The sequence below is a fragment of the Corapipo altera genome, unplaced genomic scaffold (assembly GCF_003945725.1).
Source record: "Corapipo altera isolate COAL_440 unplaced genomic scaffold, ASM394572v1 61553, whole genome shotgun sequence".
NCBI lineage: Eukaryota > Metazoa > Chordata > Aves > Passeriformes > Pipridae > Corapipo > Corapipo altera.
In genome coordinates, this window is record NW_020884918.1 from 3826336 (window position 1) to 3844219 (window position 17884).

General features: G+C 38.2%; 1 protein-coding gene across 2 annotated transcripts; it reads right to left on the reverse strand.

Moving 5' to 3' along the window:
- Positions 1 to 2527: 2527 nt before the first annotated feature.
- SYT4 (synaptotagmin 4) lies at positions 2528 to 14935 on the reverse strand. Of its 2 annotated transcripts, none has more exons than XM_027656086.1 (4): positions 14353 to 14935; positions 10731 to 11539; positions 9057 to 9177; positions 2528 to 6027 (listed from the first exon to the last, which is right to left on the reverse strand). In XM_027656086.1, the coding sequence occupies exons 1-4, from the start codon at positions 14384 to 14386 to the stop codon at positions 5720 to 5722; spliced, it is 1272 nt and encodes a 423-aa protein (XP_027511887.1). In that variant the 5' UTR covers positions 14387 to 14935; the 3' UTR covers positions 2528 to 5719. The 2 variants fall into 2 exon arrangements, with proteins under 2 accessions (XP_027511887.1, XP_027511886.1); XM_027656085.1 differs by having other exon boundaries at positions 10725 to 11539.
- Between the last annotated feature and the right edge of the window lie 2949 nt (positions 14936 to 17884).

Here is a 17884-nt window from a genome sequence, read left to right on the forward strand (position 1 = left end):
AGTTAGTATCTACTATTGATATTGGTAAACTTTATCTCATGATACTGAAAGGAAAATTGAGGATATAACACTGTTTATTTGCCCTACAAATCAATATAGAGAGGCACTTCAGGTGCAGACATTCAGTGGTTTCCCTGTCCATCTGCTATTGTCCAGCCAAAATTTTCATTCACACTATCCTGAAGTCAATTTCAGTGAGTATTACAGAGATGTAATCAATATTGTAAGCGATGCTGTGAAACACTTCTTACTTGTTTCCATTAAAACAGTGGTGTTTTCTGAGCCATGTAAAATATTTAGAGCATCTGTCAGAGAAAATTTGTGGTTATCCCTGTGGTTGTCTTCAAGACTAAATTAAATATCACAGCCACTGTACAGCACCCTTAGCTGGCTGGAAAAAAGAACTGTAACAGCAAGGATATTGTTTTAAAATTATGCTTTTTCACCTGCAATTTCCAAAGAAAATTATCTTACCATGGTTTTTTGTACATTTTGAACTTCTTCAAGCTGAATTTTATGCCTTTTTTTTTCTTTTATTCTTATTTTGTTCTGTTTTGTTAGAACTAGAGCCTTTCATGACACAGTACTTCTTACATGGAAGAAAGACAGGGATCTTTTTGCAACATTAACTTAACATTGCAAACAATCTATTCTACTTTATCTCACAATCCAAAACTCTATGACTCAGAACTCCTGCACACAACTACTGTCTCAGCCCTATGTGCAACCACAGCCCTCGTGAGGCTACTCTCAATAACAGCCTACAGCACTTCCCTGTCACCCAGTGGGACCTTACATTCCTGTATGTTTCACTTAAACCCAAATTCCATGCCAAAATGTCCACTTACAAAAATGCAAACCCAGTCAGACTCAACCTGTTCTTTAATGACCTAAGAACATGTTACTGCCAGAAAGATTCACAGCAAGAAACCCCACTGGACCTGCAGGGTGAATGACATCTTGAACTTTTAAAGAGAAACAGGTATACCTTTCCAGAAGTTTTATGACTTCTGTGAGTTCTGGGGTTGGGGCTACTGCAGCTTCAGGAGTAGTGAGGGTGGGTCATGGCACATGTCAGCAACTGGTGAGTGTTTCAATGTCCAGATATGAGACCTGGGAGGAAGGCCTCAGCTTAGAGCAACATTTTGGGAATGGCTGTGGAGGGGTGGCTGGGGAAGGACTTCTCAGGACACCACAGGGACTGTGAACAGAGGGGCCACCATCAGCAGTGCAGTTCAAATAGGCAGATGTCTGCTGACCAGTGAAGGTCTCTGAGCATGCAACAGTAGTTCTGGGCTTCTAATGCTGGAAGTTCCTGTTGGGTTTGTGCTGCTGCTAGAGAAGTTTAGTACTTTATGCAAGAGGACCAAGCCCAAGGCTGCAGAACAGACACAGGAGTCAGAGCAGCACAGTGTGCTGAGACACAGCCCTTCCCCACAGGGCTGGGCAGGATTACTGGGTGAAGGTGGAGCAGTGGTCTCAGTACACCGAAGGGCTTTACAGCACCAAACAGTGGTCACCAGCAGGAAAGCAAATGTCAGTGCCAGTTACAGCAGCCACAAGAGTGCCATGAGCTGTTCAGTACCTTCATGAGGCATCATAAGAGAGCAGATAAAAAGGTAACAGCTTTACATAGAACATATTTGAATCTTGTTTTAGGATAAGTGTTGTTCATAGGCATCTGTGGATATGTATTTTTACTGTGTGTGTAGCATGTTGCTATTCATGATGCTGTAAAAATAGAAGGGGTTTACAGATCTCCTCCTCTTCTGTGGAGGACAAATCCCTGAGGTTTAACACTATTCTGTAAGCCCCTTATAACCATGCAAGAGGTTCCATTTCATGCATTTGGCTAGTGGATACTGTAATTGATTTCTGTGAAAAGGATCAGGGATCTCTTCCAGTTGACTGGTTGTAGGCTCACAATGGTAGTCATTAAATGGCAATGTGTATCCTAGCTGCAGTTTCATTCTTCCTTCCCTAGTTTTTGGTTCTGTGCTGGTGAATACTTTAATAAGCTTGGAAACCACAGAATCAAAGTTTGTGTACAGCACTTGAATGAATGCTTTCTCTACTATAACTTCCAAACTCATCGGATAAGCTGGTTCCTGACATGAATTCCTTTTCTAAAGGAAGTAACACCATCTGATAGACATGGGGATATTTTTTGCTTCTGGAAAACAATTAAAATGACAGCAAGATAATGTGACTTGAATTTTGCTTCTTCCACCTAATATATCAGAATTCAATCTTTCTTACATCTGTATATTAGTCCATGTAGGACTATGTTCCAGGTTATAGTCTGAGTGTACAGTACAATCCAAGACTAATATAAGTATGCAGCAAGCAGCTAGGAATAAAGAACATGTGATATCCATGGGTAGTGTTTGGCAGAACAAGTCTAATCCACCTCTATGAGAAGAGGAAGACGTTGCAAGTCAAATGTTTTTTGATAGAAGCATAAGAAAGTAGACCATGAACACAAAAAATAGCCAAAATCTCTGGAAAAGATACATTGCTGGGATAGTTATTTTAGGATGGGATGAACAAAAGCAGCAGTTTATTCTTGTCTTACACAGATGGCACAACATACAGAACCAGCACAAATAACTTACAAAATCTCATACACCATGCTTCCTTTTGAATAGCTTCTATTAAGTTACAACACCATAACGAATCAGGTATTTAGTTACGACAGATCTCCAGACATGAGTAGTCTCCCATTCAAGGAGTTATTAGTTTTGTAAGCTACTTAGACAAACATCATTTTTTACATGTTTAATACAGTACAGTATCCTTAACAGAGTTCAAGATATTCACAATGAGAATTGAATACTTTATAAAACAGCAGAATTTCTCATCTCGGTACAGGTCTACATTCGCTCCTGCCTTGTCTGGTTTAAAATGAGTTACAAGTCGTCTTTACTCAACTTTCCAAGCTAAACATTGCTTCAAATGGAAAAAAAAAAAATCAAATCTATTTACAGGGTATTTTAGATTTGATAAAAGTGTCTTTGCTTCCCTCATCTGTTGCTTCCCCCCCATCCCCCAGCAACAACTGCATTTAGCTGGTAGAAATATTAACCCTCAAGCTGTTACAGAAACTCAAAAGAAAAAAAAAATTAAGAAAAAATTGATGACGACTTGTTGGATGTAAAATGAAAGATGATCACAGCCCAGCTTTAATTCAAAAAGATGGAACTATTATCTCCTAATGTTGTATTTTGTTTCCATTGGAGACAGATGAGTCCTGTCATCTGATTTTTAGACATAATGTACTACTTATGGGCCAATATACAAAACCTCCGTCTCTTGTTAATTACAAACTATCCCACTCTCTTTCATGCAATCACCTTCAGTATAGTTCTTTCCTTACTAGAAATTGTAACAACTCTGGTTGTGTGATACTGAACTTAAACTCTCCCAGTCTCCATTGGATCAAACAGTATCCCCTTATCTATCCTTATCCATGGTCCCAGTGACATTGCTGGGTTGACTCAGAAGAAGAGTTTTGCTCTGTGAATGCACTTCAAACCCCTCTGAAGCCTGTGGGCATCTTTCCTTTCACTTGGTGGCTTTGGATTAGCTCTGCTTGAATGTGGCTGGCAAACTCTAGCCCTTAAGCAGTTAATCAACTTTCTAAAGAAATAATGAAAAAAGATTCCTCTCCTTTATACATACAATACGCAATATTTTTACATTGAGCATTATCATAAAAAGCATGTTTATGTTATTTTGAAAATGTATTTTTACAGAAATCTATAAACACTGTTGTATCAAACACATTCTCAAAAACTGGAGAAAATACTGACACAAAACCTGGAAGAACCTCAATGGAATTCTTCCAGTACTATTTGTCTACTTGCATATTTCATATTTCAGTGTCCTTTCCTGCAAACATAGTTTGGCCATATGAGAACAGGTAAAGTAGACAACAAATCCCCAATAGTTTTTAATAGGACCTAAGTCTGTTGTTTAATGAAAGTAGCTTGACATTCAATGTATGTTTATGTTTTTTTTAACCTGGCATACCCATCCTGCTACCTTTACTCACATTGAGTAATACCTTAATTCCCAAAGAGTCTCATTTACTTCAATGGGACTACACATGACAAAATGACGGATGCAAAAATACTGAAAATGGTTTTCCACTTTTAAAATCCTTCTTATGTCAACAACTAACATCATTATCTTCTTCTTTATATATATTGTAGTTGAAAATGAAGCAGGAATAATATTTGCAAACAATTCTGTATCAGAAATTAGTGTACAAATCATAGGAAATAATTTGCTTATAGTTGTGCTATAGTTCTGACAACCTAAAAACCTATCTGGTGTGACCAAGACTAACTTTCACAGGTCTAAATGCTTTACTTGAATATTTGTTATAGTTACACTTGATATTTCCCCAGCCTGACACAGTTTAAGTTTAAATAGACTTATGTCATGCTGACATGAAATCAGAATGTTACTTTCCCTTACCACCACCACCAATTTTCAGTACAAGCAGTAATGTACATTAATTCATATAATCTAAGTGAAAAGTACTTTCCAAGTACTTTGTCTACATAATAATTGAGAAATTATAACGTGAACTTGATTTCCTATTCTGCAAAAGTTTAAAAAAGGCTTTAAATTTGTATATTGGTACTGACTGTAATGACATTAATTACAATTCAGGAAGTTAAACAGCAGAATAAGGTTTTGTTCTCTGTCTCACTATTTTTTTCATTCTTTAATGAAAAAACCAAAAAGAAACAGCTTTCCTTTAAGTACTATCGAATGATTAAAAAATAATTGGTGAAAAGTCATTGACTGAAATATCCTGTGTGTTACCTCAGCTCAACAGAATTGTTTTTCTATGGCTTGAAATGCTTAAAGTGTAATCCTACCTAGAGGAAAAAAATACAAGCCATATCAAACCCCAAATTCTAGCTATACTGTAACATGTACAGTCACCCGTAAAGGAGCCCTTTTAACAAAAAAATGTTTGTTAACTTGCTCAACAATTTGAAGAATGAATCTATTTTGGTCACTGTAATAAAACAAATTATATAAATACATATTAACAATCCAAGTGTAAATAATGATGTAGTATTTCCACACATAAAACAACTAGTTGCACGTGCGGTGATATCTAAAACAAAATGTTGAAAACCTCTTCATTCTTTGGGATGATCAAAGTATAAATAACCAAAAGCTACAAACAGTAATTAAAGTTTCATAAAAGAAGGATTTTGGTGGAGGGGCAGAAGGAATTCCCCTCCTACTCACCCTCATTCCCCATGGCTTTTATAAATTCATCCCCTTATCAATAAGCCATAGGTGGGTTTTTCAAAACTAGTGCTATATTATAATGAGGTTATCTTCTTCTATATAACAGTAATAATAAAGTTTCCAGTGAATTTTCATAAAATATAGTCTGTTCCTATTGAAGTTCATAGTGCTTCAGAAGTTACAGCCTATTTAAACTCTAGAATAATATGAATCTGATCCCATTATGCTAAAGTCTGATATAGAAATTCTGTTATTTACTGTGAAAATTTAGTTACCTTCTGTTCTGATAATTCAATTCAGTTTTATTTCAACCCCCCCACCCAAAAAAAAAAAAGGTCTTGTAATTAAAAGCTCATAATTATACATAGCAAAGAAAAAAAAAATTGCTCCTTGCCTATGGAAATATATATAGTTTTAAAAGTTCCAATCCCTCTCTAAGCTGCTAACCATCACATAACATATGCCATTTGGCAATTTGTCTCCTAGGATATTCGCAAATTTCTTTCCAGTGCTCTCCACCTGTTCCTTCTGCTGAAGATCCCAAAGTTAACCGACCAATGACCTCATTCCTTGACCCCCTATCTGAATCTAAAACCAGAAATTCAATGCTGATATCATCAAGGCCCTCACAAGGAATATCAAAGACAAACAATTCATTGAACACTGCGTTGGGGGTGCACTTCTTCACATGGGTTTTCTTTTTAGAAATTCTCTTCTTAGCATGGTACAGGTTCACCTTGACATAAGGGTCTGAAATGAAAAGAAAGAGCACAGGTGAGATATTGAAGAGTGTTGTTTAGAAATTCTTCCATCTAATTAATGGTAAATTCCATAATTATCCACTGTAATTACATCACAATGAGTAGATGTTTTAAGCTATGAAAGATGAAACATCTCACCCAATCTTTTTGTTTACAGCTGAATTACCCCTTTGCTATCCCTTTATAGTCACCAAAGATATGACCAAGAGAGCCCATGAAGTTTAAACTGTGATCAAATACAGGTGTCTCCTTTATGAGATAAAATCCTGTCCCATAGTCCTTTAACCCTAACAACATCTCTCCTACCTGCAAAGGTGGTCTGAAAGTGCACAAATTTTTGAGGGACTCTGAAGAATATGTATCATTACATATTTATGTGTAACAGAAATCTGCTTTACACAGATTTTACCATCGGTGCTAACAAGACTCATGCAAAGAAAAGCCCCAAAAAGAAGAGAATAAACTTTTGCTGAGAGAATGGAAAAATGGATGTGCTATTTCTGCTGTGGTTCTACCAAAGTCAATTAGCTTAATTAAATTGCTGCCATAGATTGTTATTGAACAAATTTGACACAAAACTTTAAATGTAAAGGTATGCCTGTCGTTAAGATATGTATTTGACTTTATATCTGTACTCTACTATTATCGAATAAGGAAAAGGAAAATGTCCTTTTTTTCAGCTGTCAAACAACTTTGAGTGTTTATGTTCCTTATAATTATTCAATTACTGTGAGATTCCCTCGTTATTGTCTTCAACAATGGTCATATTTTTTCTTTCAGAGGAATACTATAGAACATTTTAAAAATCGTTGCTTTCAAGTACCTTGGCATTTATTCAGTGCACATATGGGCCTGTTTCCAGGTTCTCATGCTGCAGTGATGTAGTACAAAATCTTTCCTATTGGACTCAGTCAAAGAAGATATTCTTTGTAAACAATTACCCAGTTAATTATCAAAAATAGTTGAATACTTTTTTAGAAAAAGTAACATTAAAACTGACTTGTATTTACAAATGTTATGTCAGAGTTATCAGATTGAAATAGTTAGATGATTAAAAGGTATTTTTTTCTTTGAACTTAAAGCAGTCTACCAGGAGTGGGGAATAACAGAATACCTCTTCACTTTCATACTCCATCACCATAATAAACATCTCAGAAATAATGCTTCATGTGATTAAAATGTTCATTGATTTTGGAATTAGTATGTGTCCCACAAACATTAAAAATACCAAAATCAATATCCATCAGATGATTCACACTATTTTTCATTTCTTTTTAAAGGACATTTTCTGGCTGCTATCTCTGACCAGGTACTAGATAAGTTCCAGAGTGTTCCACTTGATTTCATTAGGTCTGTTAGGAGACCTGAACACCAGTGACCAAGGAAACCAAGGAGACTGTGAAAATGGAACAGTTTCTGAGTAAAAACAAAAAAATCCCTCTTTCTAAGGAGGTTAAATTATGCAATTGTTTAGTCTATCCCACTATTTCATCCTCTTCTTTGTCCAAGATTAATGTTGGGATAAGGGGAAAGTTACAGTGGAAATAATAACTGTCCTGAGTGCAGTATACTTCTGACACTCAAATATCTTATGAACCTGGCCTTATGGATGAAGAAAACAATGAGGAACTGCCTAAATGAAGTAGGTGTCCAGGTAGAAATACTGTAGAAATACTGTAGAAATACTAAATCTCCATTATGGTTAGCAAGGCTCCACTGAGGGAAGCAGAAAGAGCAAAAAAATTTATTGTTTTACTGGTAAGAGGTACAGTAAACAAATGTGTAGTTTGGATATTCTATGGGTCCGGGTGGCTGTTGTGAGCAGGTTTTTTTAATCAATCAGTTTTCCTGCCTGTATAAAGCTTAGCCAGGCTTGGTCTGTTGAGATCAGCTTGCTGTCACACCATCTTCGTGAAACCTCCAACCTCTCATGTGACTTTAGGATGGATTGTTAAAAGAACATATGCTCTCTTTTAGTGGAGTAGGTTGTTGGACTCCGTTTATATCCTTTCTCCTGATATGTGAACAAAACTGAGATCAGAAGGAGGATTTAAATGGAGCCTGAGGGAAGTTATCTATGGCTTTGTTGCATTAGATCCAGAATAGGTTGATTTTCTAGATGAATTGGAGTATTTCTTGATATGAGAAATAGAAAAACTGTATTATTGGCTGTAGTAATTACTATGCAGTGTTTCCCAAAACTGCTTCATCTTCTACTTCTTTCAAACAAACCTGTGAAATGAAAGACTATCAGTTGTATAAAGAATCAGCAGTAGATGTGCTACAGGAGTCCTTTGTCGTCTACTGTTGGTTTTGTGTGTTAGTCTTATCCTCATATATTTAACATTAAATTTTATACTGTTATTATGTTATCTAGACTTACTTTGCATCTAAATGCAATTCTAGAATTGGCTTCAAAGGAGGTTTCTCTGAATAAGAAATGACATGTCAAGGAGGAGAGAGGGCAAAACCTGATCCATCTTAGTGCACCCTAAGTTTGGATCATGATAAAGCATGGGTGTTGTGTTACAACCTGCTTCCAACGCTGGCATAGTTCACCTTATCACCTTGCCAAAGAAATGCTAGTGCTCAGTGTTCCAAACTCAACATAGATGTACTGATTGCTGTTCTTGGTGCAAAGCTGAGATAAACCATACGATGATCTCGCTCAACACTGATCTTCCACAAATAAACTGATTTTTTGTCATAAATAAAAGCTTTTAGTATCTGCAAACATCATCTCATACTTATGGCAGACGGATTCTGTTCAAGACAATCAAAAAACTCATTGGTTTCCACTGCTAACAGATGCCACCTTTTTTTGGTGTGATTGAAGAACAAATCTGCAAAATACACATCCTGAAAATAAAATGTTGACCTAGATATGAATAAAATGAATAGGTTGTAAATAATAGAAACACCATTTCTGCATTTATGGGATTTGAAATGCCACATTTCAACTGTCTTCTCTCATTCTCTTTTATATTCTTAGGGCACATCCATTATTAAAACCATTACCTGATAATCCTGACACATCAGATTTAGGTAGATGCCTGGCTTTTAAAACAACAACAGTGAGTGTGTTTGTTGTAGACTGATAACAGAGAGACACCAGTAATTCTCCACGCCCAGATGACTTCTGAGGAAAGCAAAGAAAAGAAAAAAGAAATAAAACTATTTATAAGCAATTATATTGACAGAATTAAGAAGATTTATGAAATGTTACATAAGTGTATGCTCTAAAACTATGCAAAAGGATATAACATTGTGAATATAATTTCCCTCTACTGTAGTTATATAGCTTTTCTTATGATTACTTATTAGACTGAACAAAAATAAATAATAAATAAATGAAAGTATAGGTTTACGTGGTATCATTAGCTTCAGAGGATAGAATTGAAATCCTACATCCTGAGAAAAAAATCTCAGTAAACAAAATATATCTTAACCAAAACAAAATTCCATATAGATGTATTGGAGAGGGGAAATCTAATGAAGGTAAATAAAAAATATTCAGTAAAACATTTTAAACATGAATGATTCAAGCTCTTAGCTCCTGACACTTTCTAAAGCAGTATAATATAGATGAAATAAAAGTGAGATCAAAGATTTTTTCTATGATTATTAGATTTGAATTAGCAGTAATTTGTTTCACAGGAAGAAGGAAAACAAGAGAAACAAGAAAAGGTAGTACCTTCTATACCAGAAAATCCAATAAGTTATCAACAAAAGATCAGTGATATAGTTATATTTGTTGTAATATAGTGATAGAATTGCAAAATAACAATATTAGTTATAGGTATGGTGCCTAGTAGACATTTATTTGATTTGGCAGTATACTTGCTCTTTGAAAACAATCAAACTGAAAGTCAATATACATTTCACCTCCTTAGTAGAGATTAAGAGAAGTGTGTGTGATGCATGTGCATTTCTGTCTTGCAGCTGTGATGGGTGTAAATGATCTTTATATTTAGAAATGTGACAACAGGGTATGAAATATTTTTATCCCAGTGAAGTCAGTAGGTTTTGCCATTGACTTCAGTAAGTTTTTGGCTTCTCCCTTGTGTCTTACTATCTTTAGTAAAGCTGCAGCTTGTGTCAAAATTCACAAGAGAGAAGGTAGTAACAGCACCAAAGTGCAAGAACAGACAACTACATCGACAATATGGTCCCTAACAGCTTCCAATTCCAGTAACTAAAGACTACCTACATTCTTTAAGAATCTGCTACACAACCCATGTAGTAGAAATTAAAGATTTACATTGACTTCAGTAAAATTTAAGAAAGAATTACATCAAATAGAAAAGGAGAGGGAAGAGTAAGGGAATAATATACAAATATTTATATTCTTTCATTTAAAAGCAATTAAAAATAAATTAGTGTAGATTGAGACCATTTGACCTAGCGTAAATTGGTCCACTTAAACCTGCTGGACCAGTTGAATAAACAATTAGAGTTTAGGACATCAGCAATTTCTTGCAACATGCTCGTTTTAATGGGGTTTTTTTGATTTTTTTTTTAATTGCATTTATGTAATGGCTTCCTCATACTGCCATTATGAAAGCATCTCCATGAATCACATGATGAGCTTTTTCAGTTTTCTTTCTAAAATGGTGGCAGCATCACCCAAGAATCATAGCTAACATTAGCACAACATTCTTAAAGTTTAAATAAATAAGATGTTACCCTAACATTTCTTTTGATGATCTCTCTGTCCATGAGCAGCCTTCCTTCTGAGAGTTCAATTCCAGCGAGGGGAATGAGGACTTCTCCAATGACATCATCTCTGGAAAATCTGTCAAAGCTCAAGACAATGAAGTGAAGTGTTAGGTCTTGAATTTGGCTGTAGGGGATCCCATAAAACGTGAAAGTCTCATCGAAAGCTGGATCTAAGGTTTTTCTCAGCACTCTGGTTTTCACCTTGTGCTTTTTCTCAGGTAGGATTGTCATTTTGATGTAGGGATCAGAAGTCATTGACTGTTCATCCATTGCTGGCAGTCCACGAGCTTCTTTGATGTTCACTACAAACGCCTTTTTCTCAAAGTTGTACTCTAAGGAGAAAAAGAGAGTTCCTAGCTTGTCTTGTTTATCTTCAGATGACAGGGACGTGATGGATTTTAAACTATCGGGGGATACTGAATCTTTCTTCCTTTCTGCGAAGTGCTTAGGAGAAGCATTGTCAAGATCTGGAGAGCTCTGCGTTTTTGTGGTTGTTTTGGGGAAGTTGCCATTTAGATCCCTCTTCTCCAGGTCAAGATGGAGAGAATTCTTTGGCACTGCTGATTTGTTCTTTGCTTCACTTTTATCATCTGCTCCAAACTTCTTCTTGCTGTTGAGATTCTCAGGGTAAATATCAACCCCCTTCAGAACATGGACAAACTTATATGGAGGGGTCTTATTGGATTTAGAAGATTTGCGTTGGCAGCAGATCCAAGCAAATAGGGAGACAGAGAAGATGAGGCCAAATGCACTAAAGATCCCAACCACTGTAGGAATTTCATCTGCAAACCAAATAAATAGCAACAAGCACATAAGCGGTGATGCTTTGGACTCTGTGTGATATTTAATAAAGTACAAATTTAGCAGACCAGACTGACTTGAGATGGTAACAGCCGCAGGATTGACAGACTGAAAGTGCTTTGCATTGTACATATTGTTCGCCACCTGCAGGCATGAGAGTGCAGTCCCACACTAAGGAAGGCTTGTTGTGCTAGTATTTTTCCACACACGGAGTGTTAGGGAGGAAAATACTATTCCTATCCTAATAATAATCACAGTTCACAGTTTCTCGACTATCTCAAGCCTCTGTGTGTGGTTTCTGAGTTTTATATGTCTGTGAGCAATACCAGCTCTCAGAAGATTTCAGCTTTGAGTTTATGGAGCTTTGTTGGTTAGATAAAACATATTCTGAAATATGCATTACTTATAGATACATCATCTGCTTTTCATACTATTTCCTAGAATACTTTGTACACTCAATTAACTCATTTTTTATGGTCTGATCCCATAATTGCCTGGAGGTATATCTTGAAAGAAGTGAGTTTAATTGGAGGTTATAGCACTCAACAGTTTCTCTGGGATTTTCAATACTTTGCAGGAGGAAGTCTATCAAGAAAATTTAGAATAATTACATACCAAGTGTCTTTTCAAGATGGATGTGACATTAGGTAGTCACATGTGAGTTCAAAGCTGAAAAAAACCTGTTATATGTATCATTGATAACCATCAAGCTTTGCATTTAAGACACTATGAGTCAAAGCTTATAGGGAGTTTACCGAAAGGGTCAGTACTTCTTAGGAGTATATAAGAGAAACACTAAAATACTAAATGTCTTCTGCCTTAATATGAATCCTATCCTTCAACTGAATTAAGAGAGACCTGAGCAAGTCTTACAACCTCCATTGCCATGTGGATACACTGCTTACATATAGAGCATCATTAGTCCTTCAAAGCATGCATCGAAGGGTAAATGAGCACATCTAATTGGAAATCCAATTTTACCCATAAGTAACATTACTAAGTGAGTTTAAACCTCCCACAATGTAACAATCAGAGCTTAATCCACAGCAACAGTGGATGTCCGGTAGAATATTAATGGAATGACATTGTTTATGCATAAAGGCAATTATGTAACAGTTCTGGTTCTCTCACAAATGATCATTCTGGATGAGTAAAGCAAAAGTATCCCCCTGTATATATCATTGAATCAGCTCCATCCCGATAAAAGCTGGGCAGATAAATGCACTGCCACTATACCTTTGCTTTTTAGTGGGATGATTCAGAAAAAAATATAACAAAAAAAACATAACAATGCTATCAGAACAAAGTAGGACATAATGTTCCAGCACAGAAAGATCAGACCTGGATATTAATTTCTTCTGACAACATTCATGTCACTTTCCTTACACCTACAAGCTGTACCAGTCTATATCCTTAATTGTAAGAACTTACTGAAATGAATGAAAATCTTATACATAAAAAAAAAAGTATTTTCCCTAAGTTAAGCACATGGCTCTGAGTTTCAGGAACTCCCTGGGTTTCAGAAATTTAAATATACATGGTATAAAAGTAGAAGGCTAAAAGTAATTGAAAACTATTCAGAATACTTTAATGGTTTTTAAGAATGATTTGCACATTTGCAATACTTCCTCATGAGATGATAGACTTTTTATAGTAATGGATATTATGTTCTACTTTAATTCTACAACTGCTGAAAGCAGTGGTAAAATCAATTTGATGTTTAAAATATTAATTATCTTTCTTAAATAAGTAATTAGAAAACCATGATGTCACAATTGTGGTTAAAAATATCAAGTGGGTGGAATAGGAAAGAAAACAAAGTGGTAACTAAAATGCTTTTACATTCACAGCTAGTTGTGTTGCAACCTGAATTTCTTGCAGTTTTCATAATGTTAACATTCAAGGCAGTGCATTAATAGGAAGCATCACCTATTGATTCTTGGGCAAATTATTATTCCAGTTATGTGATATAAATCTGGATTCTCTTCACTTAAGTCAGTGGAATGATCTTTAAATCAAACCACTGCTAGACCAAATATAATGTACACTAGAGTCAGTATTTGCAAAGCAGAGTTCAGAAATGTTTCTACTTACTGCTTTTCTGAGTAAAGTAATTTATGTATGTATTTCATAATGCACTTATACGACTGTTTCTGAAACTTCTGGTATCACAGTACATCCAGTGCATAGAAATGACAAAACTGAAAAGTTCATTGTCATCTTTGCTATTCTCAACGAACCCAATGTGCTCAAGATGCAGCTGTTCAGCTAAAAACACTGAAATCCTGTATTTTCATCTTTCTAGCAATGCCCTTTGCAAGACTGCCTTTCACTTTAACTAACAATTGACCTACACCAAGAAAAAAGAAGGAAGGACAATTATTCCAACAATGTCTCAAACAAAGATTTTCTGTGTGGCACAGGATGCACTTACATCATTTAACTCCGGAGGCATGCTACTTTAACCAAGACACGGAAAACAACCCCAAATCTCTCTCATCCAAAAAACACACCTGCAACGAACCTCTTTATCTCTTCCTGTACTTTACCGGAGGAGGGGGTGGACGGGTGAGGAGGAAGAAAGAGAGGGGAGAGAAAGAAAGAACATTCACACAACTTCTGAAATGGAATAGAACTGGAGGGAGTGGGTGGGGGGGAACCAGGTTCCTCCCAAGAAGCTGCGTGCTGGGAGGCGCTGGGTAGCTCAGCGGAGGCTGCTCTTCTCCCGGGGAGGGGAAGAACCCCAGTCCCCCAGTTAAGGGATCCGGGGCAGGGATGCACGGGATGCACTCACCGAACTGCTGGCGGCTGTCGGCGATCGGAGCCATGTTGGGGGCGTGCGATGTCCGGGGGTCCTGAGCCTCTGTCCGTGGGGCTTGAGCCGCTGACCGGGGCTTGGAGCCTCTGGCAAGGGGTCTGGAGCCGCTCTCCGCGGTGCTGGAGCTGCTTCCCCTGTCTTGGAGCCGCTGTCCGCGGTGCTGGATTCGCTCTCCGCGGTGCTGGAGCCGCGGTCCAGGGGCGCGGGAGCCGCCTCCCCGGATGCCAAGCGACCTGCCCGGAGCACCAAACGCACTGCCTTGCTGTCACCCCGGCTCTCACAGCACCCGAGTAACTGTCTTCCAGCTCAGTTTAAAAAAAAAAAATAAAATCTATATATTAAAGGAGAAAAAAGAAAACAACAACATAAAAGCAAAAAAACTCCCCAAAACCCAGAGACACGAGCAGTGGGGACAGTGGAGAAGAAGACTGTGAGGGGACAGGAGGAGAAGGGGGAGGGGAACCTTCGGTCCTCCCCTTTGCACACTGATTTGCAACTCCCTTCCTGTTTTGGCTCTTCTGAGTAGCTCTGCTCCGAGACTGAAGACGTGGTTGAAACCCAAATTGACGCAATCCTGACGCTACAGGGCTGAAATCAGCACCTTTCCCGCCTCCCTCTCCCCCCCCCCCTTCCCCTTCCCCAACCACCACACCCTCCCTCCCTTCTTTCATCTCTCTCTCTCTCTCTGTCTTTCTCCATCCCTCCCTCCCACCCCCCTCCCCTTTCTCGGGATTAAACACGCACTCATTGATTATTTTAACTGCCTTGCTGCAGGTTATGAGTGCCCCCCCCCCATCAGACACAGACAGTGAAATGCTAATGTCTGTGATTCAGCGCACCTTCTGAAATTCGTGGGTGTGCCTCTTTGGCTGGGGGAAAATCTATTTATTTGACTAATTAATTATCAGCTGGATATGTTACAACAACATGAAGGAGATGCCAACATGAGATGGTCCAGACACCTGGGCTCCAACTTCAGGGCATGCATTTTTCCTATGACTAACGTGATACACTTACTAAATTTGAGTCATGAAAACTCCGGATGTGACTTGTCCCTGTGCCTCCTCCCTGCTTCCTCCCACCATCCACCCCCACAAAAACATTCAATCCCCCACTTTGGAAATCCTCTTGACCTTCCTGCAGGTCTCGGAAAGAGATGACACTACCTAGATACTTCTAGATTTTACTGGTTTAGCTGTCTGTCTCCCAGTGCGAACTGAGAGTATGATGGGGTGACAAGGGCAGTCTGGCAGGCAGGAGGAATGGGTGGGAACAGAATAAGAAAGCAGGGCTGCCTGTAACTGAAGTTGCTACAGCATATAATAACCCAAGTTACCTGGTGGTGAAACAGAGCTGCAAAAGCCAGCACCTGGCATCTGACTTCTCCTGGATTCAAAAGGAAGCATAGCAGCCAAGTCGGGAGCCCAACTGCTAATTCTTCTGCATAAATGGGAAACAGGTGTTGTTGCTTTTCTAAATAACAAAATCCAGATGCAGGCATAGTCTGGCATAATCTTACTCCATGATCGGCCAGTTGGAAACTAATATGTCTTGTCCCACTTTCAAGTAGTGAAGTCAGTGAAGCTCCCGGGGGTTTTAAAAAATTAAACAGGAAGGCCAGAGAATCATAGAACCATAGAATATCTTGAGTTAAAAGGAACCTACAAGGATCATCAGAGTTCAACTCCTGGCCCTGTCCAGGACAATCCCATGAGCCTGGCAGTGTTGTCCAAACATTCCTTGAGCTCTGCCAGGCTTGGTGCTGTGACCACCCCCCTGGGGTGTCCAACCACCCTCTGGGGGGAGAACCTTTTCCTAATATCCAACCTAAATCTGTCCTGGCACAACTTCAGACCATTCCCTTGGATTCTGTCACTGGTCCCCGCAGAGTGCCTGTCCCTCCTGTTCCCCTCCTCAGGAAGTTGTAACTGCAATGAGGTCTCCCCTCAATCTCCTCTTCTCCAGCTGCACACACCAATCGTCCTCAGTGTTCTCAAATGGCTTCCCCACAAGGCCCTTCACCATCTCTTTTGCCCTCCTTGGGACATTCTCTAATAGCTCAATATTTTCCTTATATTGTGGTGTCCAAAACTGCCTCAATATTCCAGGTGAGGTTACCCCAGGTCAGAGCAGAGTGGGACAATCCCCTCCCTGGCCCAATAGGCGATGCTGGGTCTGGTGCCCCCAGGACAGGGTTGGATTCCTGGTTGTCAGGGCACTGTTGACTCATGGCCACTGACCAGGACCCCCAGTCACTTTCCCAGCACTCTCATTCCCAATCTGTCTCTACATCCAAGATTACCCCATCCCAGGTGCAGAATCTGGCACTTCCCCTTGTTGAGCTTCGTATGATTGTTTGGAGATTGGTCATCTCTTTCATTTGTCAAAGTGTCTTCGTAGGACCTCTCTGCCTTTGAGGGAATCAACAGCTCCTCCTAATTTAGTATCATCAGCAGACTTACTTAGTCTCCCTTCAAGTCGACATGGCAAACTAGTGTCAAAACACAGCTGAAGAAGTGCTTGAGAGTTGAGAATCTGTTGGTTAATATTGTTTATGCTTATCTGCTTCTGTTACACCTTCAGCAACTTGGCCTCGGTATGCACCTGCACAACCCTTTCAGGAACAGCCACACCCACTACCCTAATCTCCTTTACAGTTTATTCCATTTAACAAAGCACAGAGAATAGCTTGCCACCGCTGGTTCTCTTACAAACACACGGTGTACAATGAACTCAGGGATGAGGACACTGTTGCTTGATCCTTTTTATTTTTTTTTTTGTGTGTGTGTGTGTGTTTTGGCAGTACAATTTGATTTGAAATCTTTGGGTTTGCATATTGGCACCAATTCGAGTAATTCTGACACAAGTTCCTCTCTTCTTTTTAGCAGTCTTCCTTCCCCTGTTCTTGCTATCCACTTCCTTTTCTCTGCCCAAAATGCAACCTTTCTCTAAATGTACATCCATTGAAGGTAATTATGTTTGATTTGAGGCCACGTTCCAGGTATATGAGCCTCCAGACGTGACTGAAATAAGATCCTGAAAAAAATTTGGGGTTAATCATATTCAACTGGAGGGTTAGGTAACTGTAAGTTATTATGTCTGGACTTTAAAAACAAAGGACTGAGAATCAGTAAATAGCATATCTTGGTGGTGTGTTTATCCTATTCGAGCTGGGATATGTTGAGCATATATATTATGTTGAGAGTTGAATTATTGTCAATAATTTTTGAAGCTTTTTATTTTTATTTTTGAATAAAACACAAGACTTCCTCTGTTGAAATATACATAATTTATGTACCATGTGGAAATATAAAAATGATTGATTCAGGTTTTCTTCTCTTTTGTTTCTCATATGTCCCAAGGATATATAAAAAAAGCTTTTACACAATTTGTATGTCTTCATATAGTTCACAGAAATAATTTCCTTCAGCATTCAGTGTTTTCTTTTTTCTTTTTTATTTCAAGGACTCTGCTTCTGAAATGGGGAAGATAAATCTCTTTTTTTTTA